Raw genomic sequence first — 22,577 nt, 5'->3', positions numbered from 1 at the left:
TACCACGGAAAAGATTCAAGAAGGCTTGATTGTTACTTCCTATATACCTTCAGCAGACCAACCTACTGATATCCTTACTAAAGGTCTTGGTAGGTCATTACATACACATTTGATATCCAAACTAGCAATGAAGAATATCTTCATGGCTCCTAGTTTGAGGAGGAGTGTAAAGGAAATCAATAAATGTGTTGATGTACCTTGAAAGTATAATTCTTGTGATTAGCTATAGTTAGTAGTTGAGCTAATTATTCTGTTAGAAAGTGGTTAGAAGGTTGTTAGCTTGTTAGCAGCTATGCACGTGACTATAAAGTGTTAGCATCAGTCAGTTACAGAATTAGTTAGAACAAATATATAGCTGTACACTTGTATATAAGCAGCTCACACTGCATTAGATTACTTCTAATACAAGAAATTCTTTTCTCCCTCTTTTGTTCTTCATCTCCTTCATCTTCTCAGCATGTTATACACACAAATACAGTAATTTTACAATGTGCACCTTTTAAATTCCAATTTCTTTTTTGTGTATGTATACTTGTATTTCGTCAGTGCTAATGCCATTAGTCATCAGTCCGACATGGCACTATTCCTCAATCCTCATTGCAAAGACGCTTTAAGAAGGTGTAAGTTGGCTTTCCTTTTTCTTGAAAGTGTGTCCGTTGGAATATGTTCTCACTCCCTTCGTGATTCCAGATAAACATGAAGGATATAGGACTAGACCACCTATTTTTTGAGCTAATTTCACTAGCCTCTATGTTAGAATAACGATGGCACGGTGACCTTCAAATTTTGGATTTACCTCTCATCCGGCTTGTGGTCCCCACGCACCTTTTCTTTGCTTTAATCTTTCCTTGGTTGTTTTCTTCTTTATATAACTGCCCCTTGAATTATTACTGTGATGTTATAGAAACGTAGACATTTGTTATACTTGAATCTGTCAATCACTTAAATGCGTCAGCTATAGGATCATTGCTTACGAAATTTAGCCTCTACACACTCGGAACTGATATGTATAAAACGCACATCTGTTTTTTAGAACTACACTGCCCTGAGTTCTGAACTCTACAATTCTCTGTTTATTCCAACTTTTCGGCCATGGAGAATCTCTACTACTTAGCTACTACCTTGGTATTTTTTGTTACCATCTTTTTAATGAAACATTTTCTTTATCCAAGAAAACATTTACCACCTAGTCCTCTTTCACTTCCAATAATTGGCCATCTTTACCTTATCAAAAATTCATTTCACCAGACATTAACCTCATTATCAACTAAATATGGACCGGTTCTGTATCTCCGGTTAGGCTGTCGAAATTTGCTTGTTGTGTCTTCTCCATCCGCCGTGGAGGAATGCTTCACAAAAAACGATATCGTATTTGCAAATCGTCCTCAGACTATGACTGGAGATAAGTTTTCCTTCAATTATAAGACCGTTATTTGGGCTTCCTATGGCTATCTCTGGAGGGCGCTTCGCCGTCTAATGGTAATTGAGATCTTTTCTTCTAATAGCCTTCAAAAGTCTTCTGCATTGAGGAGTGAAGAAATTAGAATTCTTATTCGCGGTTTGTTTAAAGCTAGTTGTAATAAGAATGGTAGTAGTGGTGCGAAGATTAACTTGAGTAATTGGGTTTTTACTTTTGCGTTTAATGTTATGATGAGAAGTGGTACTGGGAAACCTTGCGTAATTGAGGAAGAGATAGGAACAGAGAAAGGTAAACAGATCATTGAAGAGATAAAAGGATTTTTCTTCGCAACGTTGGTGGTTTTGAACGTGTGTGATTTCTTGCCAGTGTTGAAATGGTTTGGTGGTTTTAAATAGTGAGATCCTTCTACCCCATGGTTTTTCCTCTCTATCAATTAGAGGGGTTTTTACGTAAAATTCTCGTGTTCAATTTATTTTTATATTAATTGTCATATTAAATTTTAGTTGTGGTGCTTCCTCTCCCCAACAGTGGTATCAGAGCCCTCGGTTATTCTGTCTGTTTTATGCGAAGGTACTATTCGTGAATAGTAAATTTTGTGAATAGTAAAATTCGGTAAATAGTACTATTCACGTGAATAGTAAATTTCGGTGATAGTATAGTTTGTAACGATTGTTCGCAAAAGTATTCAGAAATAATCTAGAAGGGTGTGAAGTAAATAATAATATCGAGTACAATAAAGTTTGACGTTGAAAAATTCAATGGAACTAATTTCTCATTGTGGAAAATGAAAATAAAAATGATATTGAGAAAGGACAATTGCTCAGCTGCAATTGAAGGCAGACCCACAGATTTTACTAATGACAGCAAGTGGAATGACATAGACAGCAACACAGTTGTTGATCTACACTTAGCACTAGTTGATCAAGTGTTGTCTAGTGTGGCTGAAAAACGGACGGCGAATGAAATATGAGATACTCTTACGGGACTGTATGAGGCCAAGTCTTTGCATAATAAAATCTTTTTAAAAAGAAGATTATATACTCTTCGAATGGCAGAGTTCATGTCGGTTACTGAACACATCAATACTTTGAATACTCTATTTTCCCAACTTATAACAATGGGTTGCAAAATAGAGGGGACTGAATGTGCGGAGCTTCTACTTCAAAGTCTGCCTGACTCATATGATCAACTCATCATCAACCTGACGAACAATACAGACAATCTAGTTTTCGATGAAATTGCAGCCGCTGTCTTGGAAAAAGAAAATCGGCGCAAAAATAAGGAAGACAGACAAGCAAGTTCACAGCAAGTTGAAGCTTTGATGATGGTGAGAGGAAGACCAATGAAACGTGGCCCCATTAGGAGTCACAATCATGGTAGATCTCAATCAAGAAGTAAGAAGAATATCAAGTGCTACAACTGTGGCAAGAAAGGGCACTTCAAGAAAGATTGTCTGTTCAAAAAGAAGAGTGAACACCCTGAGCCATCAAATGCTCAAGGGAATATTGTATGTACCTGGATGATGGTGATATCTTATGTAGTGAAGCAATATCAAATAATGAAGGCAGAAAATATTTCACTGATGTCTGGATCATGGACACAGAAGCAACATGGCACATGACTTCCCGGAGAGAATGGTTCTATCAATATAATCCTATTTCAGAAGGGTCTGTGTTCATGGGAGACGATCATGTTTTGGATGTTATTGGTATTGGGTCCATTAAAATAAAAATGTATGATGAAACTATATGCATCATCCAGGAGGTACGACATTCAAAAGACTTGAGGAAAAATCTATTATCTTTGGGATAATTAGATGATAATGGATGTTCATATAAGACTCATGGTAGAGTCATGAAAATATCCAAAGGAGCGCTTGTAGTGATGAAAGCGGAAAAACTTGCTGCAAACCTATATGTGCTTAAAGGTGAAACACATCAAGAAAGAAAAGCATCAACCGCGTTAGCAAGTTCATTTGAAGAATCAACGATGATATGGCATCGTAAACTTGGCCATATATCGGAACGAGGTTTGAAGATTCTTGCTGAGCAAAAGCTTCTTTCGGGGCTCAAAAAGGTTTCACTATCCTTTTGTGAGCATTGTGTTACGAGTAAGCTAAAAACAAGGAAATATTAGATCTGGTCCACTCTAATGTCTGGCAAGCATGATGAAGTCCCTAGGAGGAGCGAAATATTTCATGTCATTCATCGACAATTACTCTAGGAGAAGTTGGGTGTATCCAATCAAGAGAAAGACAGATGTTTTCTTAGTTTTTAAAGAGTTCAAAGCGCGGGTGGAACTTGAATCTGAGAAAAAGATCAAGTGTTTGAGGACAGATAATAGAGGAGAATACATTGGTGTTAAATTTGATAACTTCTGTGAAAAAGAAGGTATTAAACGGCAGTTCACGATGGCATATATTTCACAATAAAATGGAGTAGCAGAGCAGATGAACAAAACCTTATTGGAACGAACAAGATCTATGCTGACAACTGCAGAGTTGGAAAAACTATTTTGGGCAAAAGCAATTAAAACCGCCTATTATGTGATCAATCGGTCACCATCAATCGCAATTAATCTAAAAACGCCAATGGAGATGTGGACAGGAAAACCAGCTGATTATTCCCGCTTACATATATTCGAAAGTCCTGCTTATGTTATGTACAACACCCCAAAAAAATCAAAGTTGGATCCAAAATCTCGGGAATGCATTTTCTTAGGGTATGTTGATGAAGTCAAGGGGTATCGCTTGTGGGATCCCACTGCCCGCAAGGTGGTAATCAGCAGGGATGTTGTGTTTGTTGAAAATAAGATACAAGCAAAAGAAGGTAGCACTTCAAAAGAAAAATCAGAGACTACTACAGTTGAAGTTGAAGAAATAGAAGAAGTTTCAGTTTCTTCTGAAGCAGCACCAGAGCACGAAAAACAAGAGCAAGTTGAGATCAAAACTCCAGAAGTTCGACGGTCAACTAGAGAGAGAAGAGAACCAGATTGGCACTCAGATTATTCTATAGAGAGTAATATTGCATACTACCTACTAACAGAAGATGGAGAGCGTTCAACTTTTCATGAGGCTATGAAAGGTCAATAATCATCTTTGTGGGTGGCAGCAATGCAAGAAGAAATTGAAGCTCTTCATAAAAATAAAATATGGGATCTTGTTCAATTACCACAAGGAAGAAAGACCATTGGAAACAAATGGGTCTACAAGATCAAACGCAATAGTAATGATCAAGTGGAGAAGTATCGTGCAAGATTGATGGTAAAAGGATTCGCTCAGAAAGAAGATAGAGACTTCAATGAGATATTTTCTCCGGTGGTTCGATTCACAACAATTCGAGTGGTTCTGGCGACGTGTGCTACATTTGACTTGTACTTGGAGCAGTTAGATGTCAAAACTGCATTTCTTCATGGAGAGCTTGAAGAAGAAATTTATATGCTCCAACCAGAAGATTTTAAAGAACAGGGAAAAGAGAACTTGGTTTGCAGGTTGAACAAATCTCTATACGGTCTCAAACAGGCGTCGAGATGTTGGTATAATAGATTTGATTCCTTCATTATAATCCTTGGATACAACAGACATAGTTCAGATCCTTGTGTTTATTACAAGAGATTTTGTGATGAAGATTTTGTTATTTTGCTGTTGTATGTTGATGACATGTTGGTAGCAGGCCCCAACAAAGATCGTCTGATAAATTTAAAGGCACAGTTGGCTAGAAAATTTAAAATGAAGGACTTGGGACCAGCAAACAAGATTCTAGGGATGCAAATTCACCAAGACAGAAATAATAGGAAGATTTGACTTTCTCAAAAGAACTACTTGAAGAAAATCTTAGGACGCTTCAAGATGCAAGATTGTAAGTCAATTTCTACCCCACTTCCTATTAATTTCAAGTTATCCTCAAGTATGAGTCCTAGCAATGAAGCAGAGATGATGGAGATGTCTCGAGTACCGTATGCATCAGCAGTGGAAAGTTTAACGTTCGTCATGGTATGTACAAGACCTGACATTGCACAAGCAGTGGGAGTGGTTAGTCGATACATGGCTAATCCTGGTAAAGAGCACTGGAATACTGTTAAGAGGATCCTCAGATATATCAAGGGTACCTCAGATATTGCAATGTGTTATGGAGGATCAGACTTTACTGTTAAAGGTTATGTTGATTCGGATTATGCAGGTGATCTTGATAAAAGCAAGTCCACCACAGGTTATGTGTTTACTCTTGCTGGAGAAGCTGTAAGCTGGGTTTCAAAACTGCAATCTATCGTGGCTACATCTACGATGAAAGAAGAATATGTAGCAGTTACACAAGCTAACAAAGAGGCAATATGGATGCAGATATTACTGGAGGAGCTCGAGCACAAACAAGAGAAGGTTGCTTTATTTTATGACAGTCAGAGTGCTTTGCATCTTGCAAAGAATCCGGCATTTCATTCAAGGACAAAGCACATACGAGTTCAGTATCACTTCGTTCGTGAGAAGGTGGAAGAAGGCAGTGTGGATATTCAGAAAATTCACACTAATGACAACCTAGCAGATATGTTTACGAAGCCGATCAACAGTAACAAGTTTACATGGTGTTGATCTTCTATTGGCTTAGCAGAAACGTAACATTGTAGTACTTGGGTAGAAAGGATGGTGTGAAGACTTAATTGATTCTCAATTAAATCTTCAAGTGGGAGAATGAAAAGAAAAGTCAAAAAGGCACAGCTATTTTAATTGAAAAGAAAAGTCAAAAGGCACAATTGTTTTTGTTGAAAAACAAAAAAAGGTAACGCGTAGAAAGACTGCCAAAAGTTGGCAGGAAAAATTAACGCGTAGAAAATTTTCACGCGTAGAATTTTTTTTACGCGTCTTTATTTTCTATAAATAGAGGGTATTTTCCCCTCATTTAAATCATCCAAAAAAAGAGAGAGTAAGAATACAAAGAGAGTCATACACCAAGAAAAATATTGTAGTTTTGAGTGTCCTCTTTAGCAGTTGTTCCTTTTACAAGAGAGAAGTATTAATTGTTGTTTTCTCCTTGTATTTGAAAGCAATGTACTCTATATTTTAAATAGTGAGATCCTTCTACCCGTGTTTTTTCCCCTCTATCAGTTAGAAGGTTTCCACATAAAATTCTCATATCCAATTTATTTTTATATTAATTATCATATTAAACTTTAGTTGTGGGCTTCCTCACCAAACACTGCCACCATAATGCTACTGGGATCAAAGAATCTCACCAACTGATAAACCACACCACATTCCACTTGTTCAACCCACTCACGAATTTCTTTATTCTTATGATTCACCACAGCTTCATGCAATTCCCAAGCTGCCCAACTAAGGTTATTTTCAAGAAGTTTTCCCGCTGAGGCATTTCCTCGAACAGTTTGTATCCGAAATAGTTTTCTGGCAATGGAGGATCCAATCTTGCTCTGTTATTAATCGCCATTCTGCAACTTGTCATTTGATCAGATGGGAATTTTCGGACCCTTGTTATGCACCTCTACAAATGAGCTGACAAAGCTTGTAAAGACGAAATCTTGGTGGTATTACATTCTTGATTGGCTTTTGCTTTGAGTTTCTTTAAAGACTCTGCTGAGAAATGGAAAAATCTTTCCCTCATATGTGGGGATTCGTGTCTACCAGTGAATTGATCATGGTGAGTAAAAGGAAGATTAATAATTGGACTATGCCCTTCTGGGAACCAATGGTCAAAAATAGGTGATTTGGAAATGGGAATGCTCTGTTTCTGCCCATTATTGGCTTTGAAAACTTCAGAAAAACTGTTAAAGAAATGCCAGAAAAAAGAACCATCAGCTACCACATGATTTATTGAGCAACCAATGAAAACCCCATCAATTAATTCTGTTAATTGAATAGTTAACAAAGATAAATCATGCCCATCATGGTTAATTGCTCTATCATGATCAAAAAATGATTGGACAACTAAAGGCACATCGTTTGGTGAAAGTATATCAGAAACAGTTAAATCAAGATTAGCATGGATAAATCTTGCACCAGGGCTATTAACACAGTCAATAAAGACACAGTAAAGAGGGGAATTTTCTTTTTTTATCTAGTTTTTGAAGTGTGAATAGACCCAAAACCTAATTTTACAAATTCTAATGTCTATTTGATCAAATCTTTGGAGGCTTTTTACAATTTTATTTCATATTTGTTGCATGTGGAACACCCTTGAAAAATGGAGCCTCATACAATCAAATCCAATAAAATCTCTATCTACCATGTCAGCGACATATCTTGTAATAGCAGAAATTCTGAAACTATAAAATATACAGAGGTTAACGTGTATACATATTCTTAAGCAATATCTTACAAGATCTAAAAATCAGCTGATTCATTAAATTAGTTCATAGTTAAGACTCTTTTGACTTATAATATAAGATTGTGCATTTGACATCACTGCTTGCTTCAATTTAATTGACCTTATTATAAACGACAACCCAAAAAGATTAGCTTGAGAAATTAATGCTATCAAACAATTAGCAGAGTTTGTCATCAGCCCATGCATCATCGTAGGATAAAGCCTTTCCGGGGCCTCGTGCAATAAATCCCTTACGGGTGGTCATCCGTCATCCTAAAGTAGTCCACGTGAAGCTTTTAAGAAGATTTGATTCTCTCTACTTAACTCAGTGGTTAAAGTATTGTTTTCATATGGTGAGAGTTATTGGTTCATGAATATGGAGATGGGCTTCACATTCTCAACTATATTCCTCATTTTCTCTATCTTTTTTATCCTAAAATTGCAACATGCAAGAAAGAAAAATCTTCCTCCAAATCCACCATCTCTACCAATCATCGGACACCTCCATCTCCTCAAATCTCCAATCCACCAAACCTTCAAATCACTTTCTTGCAAATATGGCCCAATTATGTACCTACGTTTTGGTATATATCAAGTGATAATCGTATCCTCTGCTTCAATCGCAGAGCAATGCTTCACGAAAAATGACATTATTTTCGCCAATCGACCAAAGTCCCTTGCTAGTAAACACCTTGGCTACAACCACACAACAATTGGATTCTCACCTTATGGTGACCATTGGCGTAATCTCCGTCGCATTTCTAACATTCAAATATTTTCCACTTTTAGCCTAAACAATTCCTCTCCCATCCGCACTGAAGAAGTCCAATTCGTGGCTAAAAAATTAATCCTGGAGTACAAAGGAGGTATTACCCAAAATGTGAATCTGAAAATTCTGTTTGAGAAATTAGTGTACGATGTGTTAACGAAAATGGTCTCAGGTAAACGTTGGGCCGAGCCATCGACTGATGACATGTTCGGCCCAACTATGATTATGAATATTTGTGATTACATTCCAGTACTTAAGTGGGTTGGATTTCAAGGATTGGAGAAGAATTTGGTGGAGTTAAAGAAGAGAAGAGATAAATTTCTTCAGGGCCTAATTGATGAATGTCGAAAGAGCAGAGCTGATGATTTATCTTTGGCTGCCCATAGGAAAACAATTATTCACACATTATTGTCTTTGCAGAGAGACCAGCCAGAATGTTACACAGATGATATTATTAAGGGTGTCATAATGGTAAGCTTGTTCATACTCCCTCCGTTTCATTTTGTTTCTTCATTTGACGAGTTTAAGTAAGTTAGATTCTTGAATATTATGATCTTAAACGTAAAACGTGAATAATATATCAAAATTAATAATTTTTGAATTTTATGGTCTTAGATATGTCATATGGGCATGAAGTGTACATTTACATGAAAAGATTTTACTAAAGTTACATAAAGGGTAGATGTGAATCCAAAACTTTAAAGTTCAAATTATAAAATTCACCTCTGCATATGGGATATTGAAAGCAAAATTGTACTAAATATAAAATGAAACAGTCTTTTTAAAATACACTAAAAGGGAAAGTAACATATGTAAATTGAAACCGAGGGAATATAAGTTATATCTTTGATCATGGTTTAATTTTTATGCATTCACAGCCAAGCATTTTGTATATTGATTGTTATATACACTATCAATATCAATATAAATATTTTCATGTTATTGCCATCTTTAACATGTTATCATAGATTAGTTACCATTTTTATTGTATTACCAATTATAAATGCTTTTATTAGACAATCAACATAATTTTAACTCATATATTATTACACGACTTAAAAATCAACTGCACGTTAAACTTACAAACTTCTAGCAAACTTTGAGTCAATAACCTAAGAAAACGTCATATAAGATGTTATAAGAAGTTAAACTACACTAATTGCTTAAATTTCATGAAATCCTTAGATCTTTGCTTTGGTTATTTTCAACATTTTGAATGATGTTTTCAACTTTTTGTCTTTTTAAAGGTAATGTTCACTGCTGGAACACATACATCAGCTGTAACCATGGAGTGGGCAATGTCACTGTTATTAAATCATCCAGAGGAAATGAAAAAGGCACGACTCGAAATCGACAGCCTTATCGGAGTAGGGCGTTTGTTAGAGGAACCGGACATCCTTAAATTACCATATTTGCGTTGCATAATCAACGAAACATTAAGGTTATTTCCTGCTGGAGCACTTTTAGTCCCACATTTTTCATCACAAGATTGTACAATTGAAGGTTACCATATTCCTAAAGGTACAATATTATTTGTCAATGTATGGGAAATTCAAAGGGATAGTAAACTTTGGGAAGAACCAAATGAGTTTAAGCCAGAGAGATTTGAAGGGGAAATTGAAGGGTGTAAGTTTATACCATTTGGTATGGGAAGAAGGGCTTGTCCTGGTTCTGGACTTGCCATGAGATTAATTGGTTTGGTTTTGGGCTTATTTATTCAGTGTTTTGAGTGGGAAAGAATTGGGCCTGAATTATTGGGCTTAGATGAAAGTTGTGGGATGATGTTAAGTAAACTTGAGCCTTTGGAGGCATTGTACAGGCCAAGAGAATCCATGGCCACACTCCTTTCTCAACTTTGAGTTTAATATGAGCTAGTACAACTTTATTGGGAACTTTCAAAAATAACAAAGACTTGTCTAATTACATTTCATAGCTATAGTTTTATTTGATATGTCAATTTCTGTTTGTATATCTCGCTGCATTATATAAATTGGGTTTTCAAAGAGATTGTATAGACACATACAAATTTGCTTTAAAGATTTGTATATGAACCCCTAAATTCCCTTTATATAATACAAACCTTTAGAGATTAGTATATGCGCCTCCACAGATTTGTATATGAATTCTGAAATATACAAATATCAAAGAAAAATATAAATTTGATTTAGATATTTGTATATTCACTTTCAGATTTGTATATGAGCTCTCAGATTTGTATAATAGCAAATTCCATTAAGCTGTAGCCAATTTGCGTAATTTTTTTGTAATATCCTTATAGATTTGCGCATCGATTGGCGAGTTTTTGGTATTTTCTTTGAGAAATAGTCATTATGAAATTTCAAATCTCACCTGTCTTTGAAAGATATCTTTGTCTTGGACTTTTAAATTCCACACATAAATATCCCGGAGTTTCATTTTTAGACTTTGAACGACATGACAATGTCTATTTTTCAATTATTCAAGTAACATGGAATTTATGGAGTGCATGGATTGGAATTTTAGGCTTTTCGTTCATGACTTCGAATATTTGTGAAGAAGAAATTATTTGGCTGTGAAATTTAATTAATTATTCTGATTTCAACTTGAAATATAAAATTTGAAGTTCGGGAAAATATGTCATCCTCCGTTCATAATTATCCGTCATTTTAGTTTGGTGAGAGTTCAATTGTTGAATAATTACTCTTTGGCATTGCTTTTAGCATAATCAAACGTTCACGTTATCGTTTCCTTCCATTTAAGAGAATTTTATTAGAAGGACGAATTGCAAATACTAAAATTGTATAGCTTGATAATTATCGTAGGGGTGGCAATTGAACGTGTCGGATCAAATTTGGACGGATCATAATGTGTTAAGACAATAATTGAGTCAAGATTCAATTCAACCCAGATTAGTTTGGGTCAAAATGGTTAGGGAATGAGTTATATAACGGGTCAAAACCCAACTCAACCTAATTTTTACTAAGCTTAATTGTTTTATTTGTTCTTTCAAACTATTTTATTATCTAATAAAATTATTTTTTTCTTTATTATGATTAGAGTTTTTGGCCAAAATCATCCTTATACTATACTCCAAGCTTAGATTACATCCTTAAAATATTATTCTTAGCAGAAACCATCCTCCAAGTATTTAAATTTAACAATTTTCATCCTTCTGCTAGAATTTTTCAGAAAAGTAACAGATTCTACAAAAATTAAGTCACTCATTTGTATTTATTATTCTAAAATACGCCAAAAATATTATCGTGAACGTTTTGGACGATTGAGTTTAATTAACATTTTTTTATTTATTTTTCATGTGATTTAATATTAAAAAATTATCAGTTGAAATATGTTTCTTCTCAACTGAATCTGCTTAAGCGGTGTTTGTAGAAAACTTTCAATTCTAATAATGGAGAATGAAACTCGAATGCGAGACATATTCAAAATTTTGATCACCTTAATATCAGATTGCACTGAAAATTATTGATCTAACTACAATTTGACTTTAAAAAAGGTGAAGATAATTAAGCTCCAGCTTCTTTCCGTTGGTAAAAGAGTAGAAGAGCAGATCATGTATCCTCACATCTTCCTAACATTTTTTGTTTCAGCAAGCAATGATGTCCATGATTTGTAATATTCTTTTTTTTCAGAAGCTTTTTATAGCAAGTAATGAATTATGCAGAATTATTTTTTTGTTCATATGAATTGCACATGTTTTTGTAGGATCCCTTAATTTTTTGACAATATCTAACTGAAGGATGAAAATTGTTAACTTTTAAATACTTGGAGGATGTTTTCTGTCAAAATATATATTTTAAGGATGTAATTTAAGTTTGAGGTATAGTTTAAGGATGTTTTTGGCCAAAAACTCATTATGACTTATATATAACATATCAAATTGAAAAAAAAAATTAAAAAATATTTTTAAAAGATTTCTCATGAGTCAATTCGGGTTACATATCAACCTAATTTTTTATGGATTGAAATGAATTGAGCTAATGAATGGACGGATCAATACCCAACCAAACTTAAAACGGTTTGGGCTGGGTTGATTTTGCTATCCCTAAATTATAGTGTCACTTTATATCACTCTACTATAGAGTTCAAATTTCACACCAACATGGATTGTGATGGAATGGTTGAGATCCCTCTACTCTTAACTAGAGGTCTGGCTTAGAGCCATTGAGATTGGAAAAAATCATGTTGAGAGCGACACCCTCATAAATGAGCCAGGTAATGCGCAAATTCGAATTTAGTCGGGTTTCAATACCGATACAAATGACGAATGACATAAGTTCATGTCAAACTAGAGGTTGAGAAATAGTTCTACTTAAGAGGATTGGAAGTTTAAAGAATTAAACACACAAAATAGACAAAAATATTTAGTATCTATTATATAGGAATGAAAATAATTTTAATAATTTTATTTTAACTTTTATCTTAGAATATAATTTCTGACAAAGTGAATTCAAATAAACCTCTCGTGCACTTAGTACCGCCTCTCTTTTTAACAATGAAAAGAAAAAACACATGATATGTCCTAATACAATTTATTGCTAAACCAATTGCTTGTTTCTTATTTTCCATTAAAACTATCAATTCAAATAATGGAGAATGGTGCAATACACACCATAACAACAACATATTCAGTGGGATTCCACGAGTGGAAAATAATGCAATATACAGACAAGTTGAAATTCATCTTGTCCATTATGGTGTGGTCTGATATACATATTGAAACAATATCTCAAATGGTCACTCATCTTTGAATAATTCATTTAGAAAGTCATTTAATATAGAGTAGTTCACTTAGAAAATAGAAAGTCACTCAACAAATATTGTATTTCAATAAAATTTAATTAAAAAATCATTTACATTGGCCGAGTGACTTTTTAAGTGAAATACCAACATTTGACTGATTTTTAAGTTTCAAAACAAAGTTGAGTGACTTTTTATGTGAACTATTCAAAATTGAGTGACCATACGAGATATTAACTCAATATATATTAACTCAATATATATCAATAGATAATCCAACTTTGTCATCTAATTTCTACTATTCCTTATTTCTAGTAATAAATAAAAATATTGTTGTCCCAATGTCTAGTCTTTAATTTATGATAGTTAAGTGTACTAAATTATTAGTTCAGCACATTGGATTTTTTAAAAACTCCATAAACAAACAATAGGGGTTTACATTTCCCTTTCATTCTATTAATCTAGTTGATTAAACAATTAGTACTCTCATTAATTCTCAGCTCCAAAACAATCTTAATTTGTTAATTCAACAATGGAGAACCAATACTATTACTATCTTACAATCTTTCTTGTTCTTCTTCCAATTTTTTACAAATATTTCTTCAATCTTAGAAAAAATAATCTACCACCTAGTCCACTAGCACTTCCAATTACAGGCCATTTTTACCTTGTGAAAAACAGTCCGTTGTTGACACTTATTATCAGCAAAATATGGTCCTGTTTTGTATCTTAGGTGCGGCTCTAGGCCTGTACTTATTGTCTCATTGCCATCTGCAGTCGAAGAATGTTTCACCAAAAACGATGTCATTTTTGCAAACCGACCACGTACCACGGCAGGTAGGACACAGAGAGACGCAGTTAGGATTTTGAGTTTATGATTTCTGACCAAAGCTACTGGTTCTTCCAAATGCCCCTAGTAGGAAGGGCATTTTCTTACTTATACAATAGATATATGTATGTGATAAATTCTAGAACGTTTTATAAATATTATGTTTTGAACTCATATTTATCGTTAAGTCTAAATTGTGAATCCTCCCCTGATGGGAGGAGACCAGTTAACATTCAACTATACAGCCTATTTTTGGGCTCCTTATGGACAATTATGGAGAATTCTTCGAAGGTTTACCGTTATGGAGCTTTTATCTTCAAACAGCCTACAAAAAACGTCTAATGTCCGGGATCAAGAAGTTGTTATTTTTACGCGGTCATTATTCAAATTTTGTAATGGTAGCAGCAGAAATGTGGATTTGACAAACTGGATTTATACTTTTAGTTTCAACCTTACGAACAAAATTGTTGCTGGGAGACATTTAGTTAGTGAGGAAGATGCTGGTATGGAAAAGGGGATAGCGATGATTGAAAAATTAAAGGGGATTTTCTTTGTAGATATACCAATCTTGAATATGTGTGACTTCTTGCCAGTATTGAGGTGGATTGGTTATAAGGGGATGGAAAAGAAAATGACTTTAGTGCATAAACAGAGAAATGAATTCTTGAACAATTTGGTGGAGGAATTTAGACAGGAGAAAGTTAGTGTTGGAAACAAGGAGAAAAAGAACACACTAATTGGAACTCTGTTGTCTCTTCAAGAATCTGAGCCTGAATTCTACACAGAAGATGTAATCAAAAGTATTATGCTGGTTGGTATCCTGTTACACTTCCCTTATATTTCTACAACTTATTTCATCTTAGAGACAATGGTCAAAAACACATCTTAATTATCACTTTTTTCTCTAGTTTCACACCCTAATTATCAATTGTTTCCTTTGCCTATCTGAACTATCACCAACTGTTCCATTTTTCTACCTAAACTATCACCAACTGTATCTAAACTATCACCAGCTGTATATTAAAGCACACCTAATTGAGTAGATTAGATGATGATAGTTCAGGTAGGAAAAGGGAATAACTGATGGTGATATTGATAGTCCAGGAGTGTTTTAATATTATATATGATGATAGTTCAGGTAAAAAAAAGGAAAAGTTGATAGTTGCAGTATGAATTGCGGAAAAGAATAGATCAGATGTATTTTGACGATTAACTCTTTCATCTCTATGTACATATTCTTTACAGTTTGTTAACTTATTTAGAACCAAAGCTATCTGATAAAAGAACAAAATCAAGATTGTGTCAGTTAAATAGTATCCCCATCTTATCTTTTCTGCTTCATTTGACTTAGAAAGCTAGCTGCTTGAATTGTACTACAGGTCATATTTGTTGCTGGAACAGATACCTCGTCAACATCCATCCAATGGGCAATGCGACTTCTTTTAGCTCACCCTGAGGCATTGCTTAAGCTGAGGGCTGAGATTGATAGCCAAGTGGGGAAGGAGCATTTGCTAAACGAATCTGATCTCAACAATCTTCCTTATTTGCATAGTGTTATCAAGAGACGCTGAGATTATACCCTCCAGTACCACTTCTGTTGCCTCACTACTCATCTGAAGATTGTAGTTGGTGGCTACGATGTACCAAAACATACGATCCTACTGGTTAACGCTTGGGCCATTCAGAGGGATCCAGAAGTATGGAAGGAGTCTAACAAGTTCAAACCAGAGAGATTTGAGGCAATGGAAGGGGAAAAAGATGGGTTCAACCATAAATTTGTACCATTTGGAATGGGAAGAAGATCATGTCCTGGAGCTGCCATGGGCATGCACACTATTTCGTTGGCGCTTGGTGCACTTATTCAATTCTTTGATTGGCAAAGTGTGGGAGAGGAAAACTTGGAGGCAAGCTACAATTCTAGAATCACCAATCAGAAAATTAAGTCTTTGGAGGCTATCTCACTCCACGTTCAAACATCGTGCGGCTTCTCTCCCAGATTTGAAACAAGATGTATAAATGAAATGTAATTTTTTTATCACCTATCCTTACAAGTGAAGTCTCTTCATCTATCCCAGCAAAACATTATTAGATATGTTGATGTTGCAACTTGATTTCGAAACAAAGCATATCATACAAATGATTATACAGGTAATTTTCATAACTCAACTAACTCTCGGCGATGGTGCATTTCCAATTGGGCTTGGTGCTTTAGTTTTAAAAAGCCCTGGAAATGCTCTGCCCGGGTCCTTTTGACTTCCGCATAGAATGGGGATTCTTAAAGTTTCAAGCATCATCTTCTACTTTTTTCTGACCTTTGAGACATGAATCTTCTGGTCATAATGAAGGGAGTTTTGAGAGTCACTGATAAATTTGTCTTTGTGTAGACATTAAACTTTGCAGTAACAGAAACATCCGCGTTGATTATAGGATCACCAGCCTGAAAATTCAACATCACATCTTCAAATACAAGATTAAACTGATGTTAATGTTGATCAATCCAAGCTAATTGCTCATGAGGACGATCGCATTCATGTAAAACATCATAAACAAATGCTAAAGTTAAGTTGGATTTTTGATATCCCTAAAGGAAAAGGCATAATAGTGTGAGACTGATGCCTATTAAGTTCATACTCAAAGACATAATAATGTTCTACCAACAACGACATCACTTTTGCAAATCGTCCATTTAGCATTGCAGCTAAACACCTTATAAGCTACAATTACACCATTCTTAGAGAAAAAGTTTGCCACTTTGATGAAAAAGCTTGATAGATTTATGCAAGATCTTGTAGATGAACGTCGTAGAGTTTTTTGTAGCAGAACTTTCAGATTTCTAGTTTGTGTGTATTGATCTTACAGAATGATGTGTGTGATCAATTGATCATCAGCGCAATTTATTCAACTTGTAAACTAATAGATAGTTGCAGTTATATTAATATATAAACTTTAAAATATAGTTGACAAATTCCCACTCTTTGAATTCTTGGACAAAAATACCTACAACTTTAAAAAGAAGAAGAGACCTTGCTTCTTCATTTATGAAACTTCACTTGTAGATATTCAAACTGAAAAATTCTTATAAATTTCAAGTTGCAATTGTATATATCTATTATGTTTGTAATATTTGCGCAAAATAATATTTTTAGACCACAATTCTAAAAGACATTTCCTTTTTTTTTCTTCAAATTTTCGTATTAAGTCAAACAACATCACATTGATTGAAATGAATAGAGTAAGTTTGAAGTCCACGTAACCTATTAAAGCTTCAAAGTTGAATTTTCTCCAAAAACTATTGTTGAAATTTTATAAGGACAATTTCAAATATATACATTAAACTAATTAGTTTACAACAAATATAGTAATGTTTTATTTACATAAAAATTAGTCAAAATCATAGAAAATATACAGTGACCAGTGGCGGACCCAGAAATTTTATGAAGGGGGTTCAAAAAAAATTAAACACGCTAATCAGAAAAAAAATGTGCTTATTCGAATTTGAACCCGCGAGCTGAGACAAGCTAAGGCGAAATATTGAACCTCATTTGCCACTGAGCTAGTCCTTTGGCTTGGCTTATGCTTAGGGTAATTTTTTAACGAAGGGGGTTCGGATGAACCCCTCAACTACACGTGGGTCCGCTTCTGACAGTGATTATACAATATAGCTTGTCAAAAGTCATAGAAAGTATATACTGACTATATAATATAAATTACTTATATATGAGTTATACACTAAATATATATTATGATATATTAAATATACACCGAATAACTATTTTTTGGTAATTAAAATGACCAAATGGCCATCTAATATAATTATCCCAATTTTATATACGAAAATAATTTTTGGGGAAAACAACAATAGTAACGGCCTATGCCTAGATATGATTTCAAATAATGATTTGAAGTTGAAATTTAATTTGAATATACAATTTAGATTTTTTTCAGTTGTGTTATTTTTTAAAAAAAATATGAAACATTGTGACAACCATTTAAAACTTTTCGAACTTTGATACATGAGCAAATCGTAGTTCATCACCGCGTGCCGAGCTAATAAATAATATATCATTTTTTTCCTTTTATAAATAATATTTTTGAATATGTTATTACAAATTTTAAAATATATATAATTTTACAAAAAAAATGTTGAATAGATTAGTAATAATAGTAACTAATTATTTTTTAATAAAATTATTTTACATGGTACGAACAATCTATTTATGCATGAGCCTTTTTTTATAAATATAAAATTTTAAATCAAAATTTATATTGAAAAATTTTAAATTTTAATTTCCCCAAAATTACAGCAGTGGGGATCTGCCTCTTTTTTCCCAAAATAGTAACTCAATTAATTTCGTCTTTAATGTCCCCTTATTTATATCTCTTTCCTTTTTTCCATTTACCCAAATTCCCATTTTTCAATAAGCAACGACGGCAAGTTTCAGAATAACCCTAACCCCAATCTCTACTCCACCGCAGCACCACCATCAATGGCGGAAATCGATTCAGCTCAGTCCCAAGAAACCGTTTCTCATGAGACTCAAAACAAACCCCTGAACATTTCCTTCAGCATTTGGCCACCGACTCAACGCACTCGTGACGCCGTCATTAATCGCCTCATCGAGTCTCTATCAACACCTTCCATACTCTCAAAGCGTTACGGAACTCTCCCTCAGGACGAGGCTTCTGATGCCGCAAGGCGGATTGAGGAGGAGGCCTTTGCTGCTGCTGGATCTACGGCCACCGATACCGATGACGGCATCGAGATACTTCAGGTTTACTCAAAGGAGATCAGCAAGCGCATGATTGACACTGTTAAGTCCAGATCTGCTCCTGCTGCTGATTCGGAGAGTGAGAGCAAACCGTCGGAGTTGCCGGCTGATGCTTCCGAACCCTCCTCTGCTTCTGGTATCACTGGGGAAGTCTCATCCGTTGAAACCGAGCCCTGAAGAGTGCACTGAGGTCATTTAGTTATTTCTGTTTTGTTAAATGTTTGCTTCTGCAATGAGAAATTATCTAGGGTTTTTTATTAACTCAGACATCAGCTATATGCAGTCTATGGATCTTTTAGGTGTTTAAATGTTGTGTTAGATATCATGAAATTGCTGCTATTTGAAGGTGGTTGATGGATAAAGTTGGGATTTTGGTATTACTTTATTTATGTTTCCTTTTAATGCCTATTGATCTGCATACTATTGAATGTATTTGTTTTATGATTCGGATGGAACTGGTGGATGCTTGTTATTATGTACTGAATGAACTTTCGGTGTGACGTGAAGATTATGCAAGAATAAATGTATATAGATTGATTACCACTGATTAAGAGATGTTAAGTCTATGAGGTATGATAGGGAACATATGTAGAGGTTACAACTAAAAGAGAGAGCTGGAGCTTTTCAAGAGTGAACTTTCATTCACTCAGGTAACATTGTTAGATAACAATGTAGTGTGGAGCTTTTATTGTTGCAACAAAGTTCCTTCTATAACTAGATATGAAGTCCATATACAGATCTTTCTATCGTAGATCTATTAAGAAATGATATGAGTAATTGTTGTTAATGTGGTTTCAAGATCTAGGAACAAGAGAAATTCCTAAAGAGTAGTGAAAAGTAAATAGATGAGCAGGGAGGACAGAGTCATCTAAAGAAGTCACTAGATGTCCTCTCAAACAATAGATTTTTAAGAAGATAAGACAAATTTGCAGGGAGAGTTCTGCTGTTTTGATTATAGAAAGTGAGTTTTCAATAGTTTTCTATTTATTATTTACTTTATAACTACAGTATTGGAGCTTAGACATGCATGTTTCCTTTAATGAGGCTGCTGTGTTTTGTTTGTTTCCCTATATTCTGGTATATGTTTAGGTGCATTAATAAGGTGAAGAGTATTTCTATTCTGAATTCGTATTGAGCGCAATCTATACTTATTTATGAACTCCATGCATGTTCTGGAGAATGTGATAAACAGGGAGTTACTTGTGAGAGCATTAGGGTTAGTGCGAATCCTTCTTATCGAAGCTTATTTATCTTTTCATCTAGGATTAGAGTAAGAAACACTGTACTGGTTTTCAAGTTTTTCATAATGAGGCTTGATATTAGTCTAGTTAGTGCAATAGAAAGGTTAAGCTCAGTTCATGGAACTTGTTAAGAGTCCTGCCTACAAGAATGAAAGACAGTGGTTGTTTTCCGTAAGTCCGAACTTTGTTTAATTACCAGGAAGTGAGTAGTCACTGCTGTGTTTGATTGTATTTTTGCCAAGATCTTTGGTGTTTATATATACTACTATCACATACCACACAGTTCTGATTGATAGAGGATGATATCTCCTTGTTTGCTTACCTTCATTTATGTGCTAAATGTGAATACAATGTGGTCTATTCTTTAACTTAACGCACATTAGGGTGAATCTGATGAACTTGGGAACTAACCGATTAATATGACATGGATGGTACACATAGCCTGCTATGGATTTTTTATTGAATACTCTGTATTCTCAAACTAGGAGCCCGTTTGGATGGGTTTTAAGTTGGTCAAACCAACTTATAAGCCCCTTTTTAGCTTTTGGACGTGTTTGCCTAATGCAAACTTTAGGCCATAAAGTTCTTAAATTCAGTCAAAAATGAAAAGTTAGGATTTCTAACTTTTTTTTTCTAAGTGCTTAAAGCCATTTTGTTTGACCATGGAAATTACTTTTATATCCTTTATATTTTAACTAAATTCTCAAACTACCCTTTTTATTCTTTTAACCCTAAAATTGAAACACTTATTTTCAATATAAGCACTTTTATCCAAACACTCAACTGCTTATTTATAAAAATAACTTTCAGCACTTCAAAGTTTTAAAAGCACTTCATACATAAAAGTTATTTTTTTAAGCCCATCCAAACGGGCTCTAGATGAACTTTAGTGAGTTTGGATGAAAGAAGAAACTTAGGGAGAATGGGATGAGCTTGGGGATTAAGAGAAGTTGATTTTCTGATTGGTATTGGTCTATTGGGCGAGCTCAAAATTTTGACATAATCAATTATTGCTAATATTGCAAATGTGGATATTAATCCCACGCTCTGCAACACGGTAGCTCATTTTATCTAGGGCTAAGGTGGTAAACGAATTTGGACATGCTGAAAGCAACATTTGGAAGGTGGTAATTGCCCAGTGTTAGGATTGGCATGTTTGACTTGTGCTGAATAACTTGTTATGCTTTTAGAGTTATTCTTTTTTTTTTCAAGAGGGAACCCTTACTTAAGAACAGAGAGTCGTCGAGCAAAAAAGCAAGACAAGGGATAAAGGAGAAGAATCTGGCCTGGCAAAGAAGAGTCTCCTTTCTTAGTTAAGCACCAGAGAAGGGGGTGTATGAGTTTTTTTTTTTTTAACTATAGCAGCGTGGGAGGGCATCATTTTACCTCCTTTTATGTTTTCTCTTTACTTAAGGGTGTCTTGATTTCAGAGTTTTCCTTTTATCACGAGAATCTTGCCCTCCCAATTACGAGAGATCTCAAATTACATAGAATAGGCATGAAAGGAAAGTGGAAAAGATTACCATGTTTACTACTTCGTGGTTATTATTTGTGAGATGTTTTTACTTACATTAAATGCGGAACCTTTTTTTACCTCATGACAACAACTTATCCTCCTAGACCCCACATGTGGCATATCATAGGGTATGTTGTTGCTTGTGCAAATGATGGCTATAGTTTTTCATATATTGAAGTAGATACAAAAGGTGGTGATTTGTCGTTCAATTGGAAGGCATGTATACTAGATTTTCAAGACAAATCACATCTTTTTTGGAATTCCAACGTTGAAAGAGAGAACTGTTTCACAAATTGTCTTTTTAACCAATACATGTTTATTTTTTCAGGCTAAGCATCTTCAGAAAAATTCCATCCTCATCATCAAATCTTCTGCCTTTCGAGTTGGCTGTAGGATGCAAAGCGGGTGTAGCCTCTGATAGTCAATGTCTTCAATCATTGACTCGTAGATGAATAGAATTAACTCTTTAAGAGTTTATGAATATGGAATAGTTTCAAACTTACAATCTGTCCAGGATGAAAAAAAAAACCAGACTTTATGGCATGTATGTAGTACTATGATTTCTCCATGCGGAATGTTGAAAGGTTCAATTAAGTTGTTGGCTTGTATGCTGTCATCTTTGAAATTCTAATTTCAAGGCTAGCATTTCAAAGCAAAATGCTGCAACCAAGGACCCATTAGTCAAAAATCCATTTGACATTTGCTTAACTAGTCACTCAAATCTTTGAATGGCAATGACACAACGATAATGACATACCAGTATATTTTTGTGGGTTTAGGGATGGTTATGCATGTTGACGTTATCTTTATGAGATGAGATAGAGAGGTTGCTTTTGATACCCTTGACTAATACCTAAGTTTTCCAATAAGTAAGCCCAATTTTAAGAAGCATGGTATAGTCATAAGAATTAGCAACCAAGTAGAGTGTAATAGTAGTTTTAAAAATTACACCTTGTTGAACCAGAAAAATTCTCTTGTAAAA

At 34.6% G+C, this 22,577-nt stretch overlaps 2 protein-coding genes and 1 pseudogene across 2 annotated transcripts; all 3 read left to right on the top strand.

The window, feature by feature from the left end:
• Nucleotides 1-427: 427 nt before the first annotated feature.
• On the top strand, nucleotides 428-10,388 carry LOC129904727 (cytochrome P450 81C13-like). The gene is made up of 3 exons (XM_055980312.1): nucleotides 428-1,801; nucleotides 8,754-8,974; nucleotides 9,751-10,388. Exons 1-3 carry the CDS (start codon nucleotides 1,093-1,095, stop codon nucleotides 10,360-10,362), a joined length of 1,542 nt encoding a protein of 513 aa, XP_055836287.1. The 5' UTR covers nucleotides 428-1,092; the 3' UTR covers nucleotides 10,363-10,388.
• A 3,384-nt stretch (nucleotides 10,389-13,772) lies between these two features.
• Nucleotides 13,773-16,140, top strand: LOC129903456 (cytochrome P450 81C13-like; annotated as a pseudogene).
• Nucleotides 16,141-18,446: 2,306 nt separating this feature from the next.
• On the top strand, nucleotides 18,447-22,203 carry LOC129903486 (MFP1 attachment factor 1). The gene is made up of 2 exons (XM_055979052.1): nucleotides 18,447-19,028; nucleotides 21,924-22,203. Exon 1 carries the CDS (start codon nucleotides 18,557-18,559, stop codon nucleotides 19,013-19,015), a length of 459 nt encoding a protein of 152 aa, XP_055835027.1. The 5' UTR covers nucleotides 18,447-18,556; the 3' UTR covers nucleotides 19,016-19,028; nucleotides 21,924-22,203.
• The last annotated feature ends 374 nt before the right edge of the window (nucleotides 22,204-22,577 follow it).

The sequence above is a fragment of the Solanum dulcamara genome, chromosome 9 (assembly GCF_947179165.1).
Source record: "Solanum dulcamara chromosome 9, daSolDulc1.2, whole genome shotgun sequence".
Classification (NCBI taxonomy): domain Eukaryota; kingdom Viridiplantae; phylum Streptophyta; class Magnoliopsida; order Solanales; family Solanaceae; genus Solanum; species Solanum dulcamara.
Note: the sequence above shows the minus strand (reverse complement) of the source record. Positions and strands in the feature narration are given on the sequence as shown.

Bases quoted from the DNA above. Each gene is read 5' to 3' on its own strand.
- LOC129904727 (XM_055980312.1), top strand. From the start codon at position 1,093: ATGGAGAATCTCTACTACTTAGCTACTACCTTGGTATTTTTTGTTACC. The intron at 1,802-8,753 runs GTGGTTTTAAAT...ATTACATTCCAG, and splicing joins GCCAGTGTTGAAATGGTTTG to TACTTAAGTGGGTTGGATTT. The intron at 8,975-9,750 runs GTAAGCTTGTTC...GTCTTTTTAAAG, and splicing joins TTATTAAGGGTGTCATAATG to GTAATGTTCACTGCTGGAAC.
- LOC129903486 (XM_055979052.1), top strand. From the start codon at position 18,557: ATGGCGGAAATCGATTCAGCTCAGTCCCAAGAAACCGTTTCTCATGAG.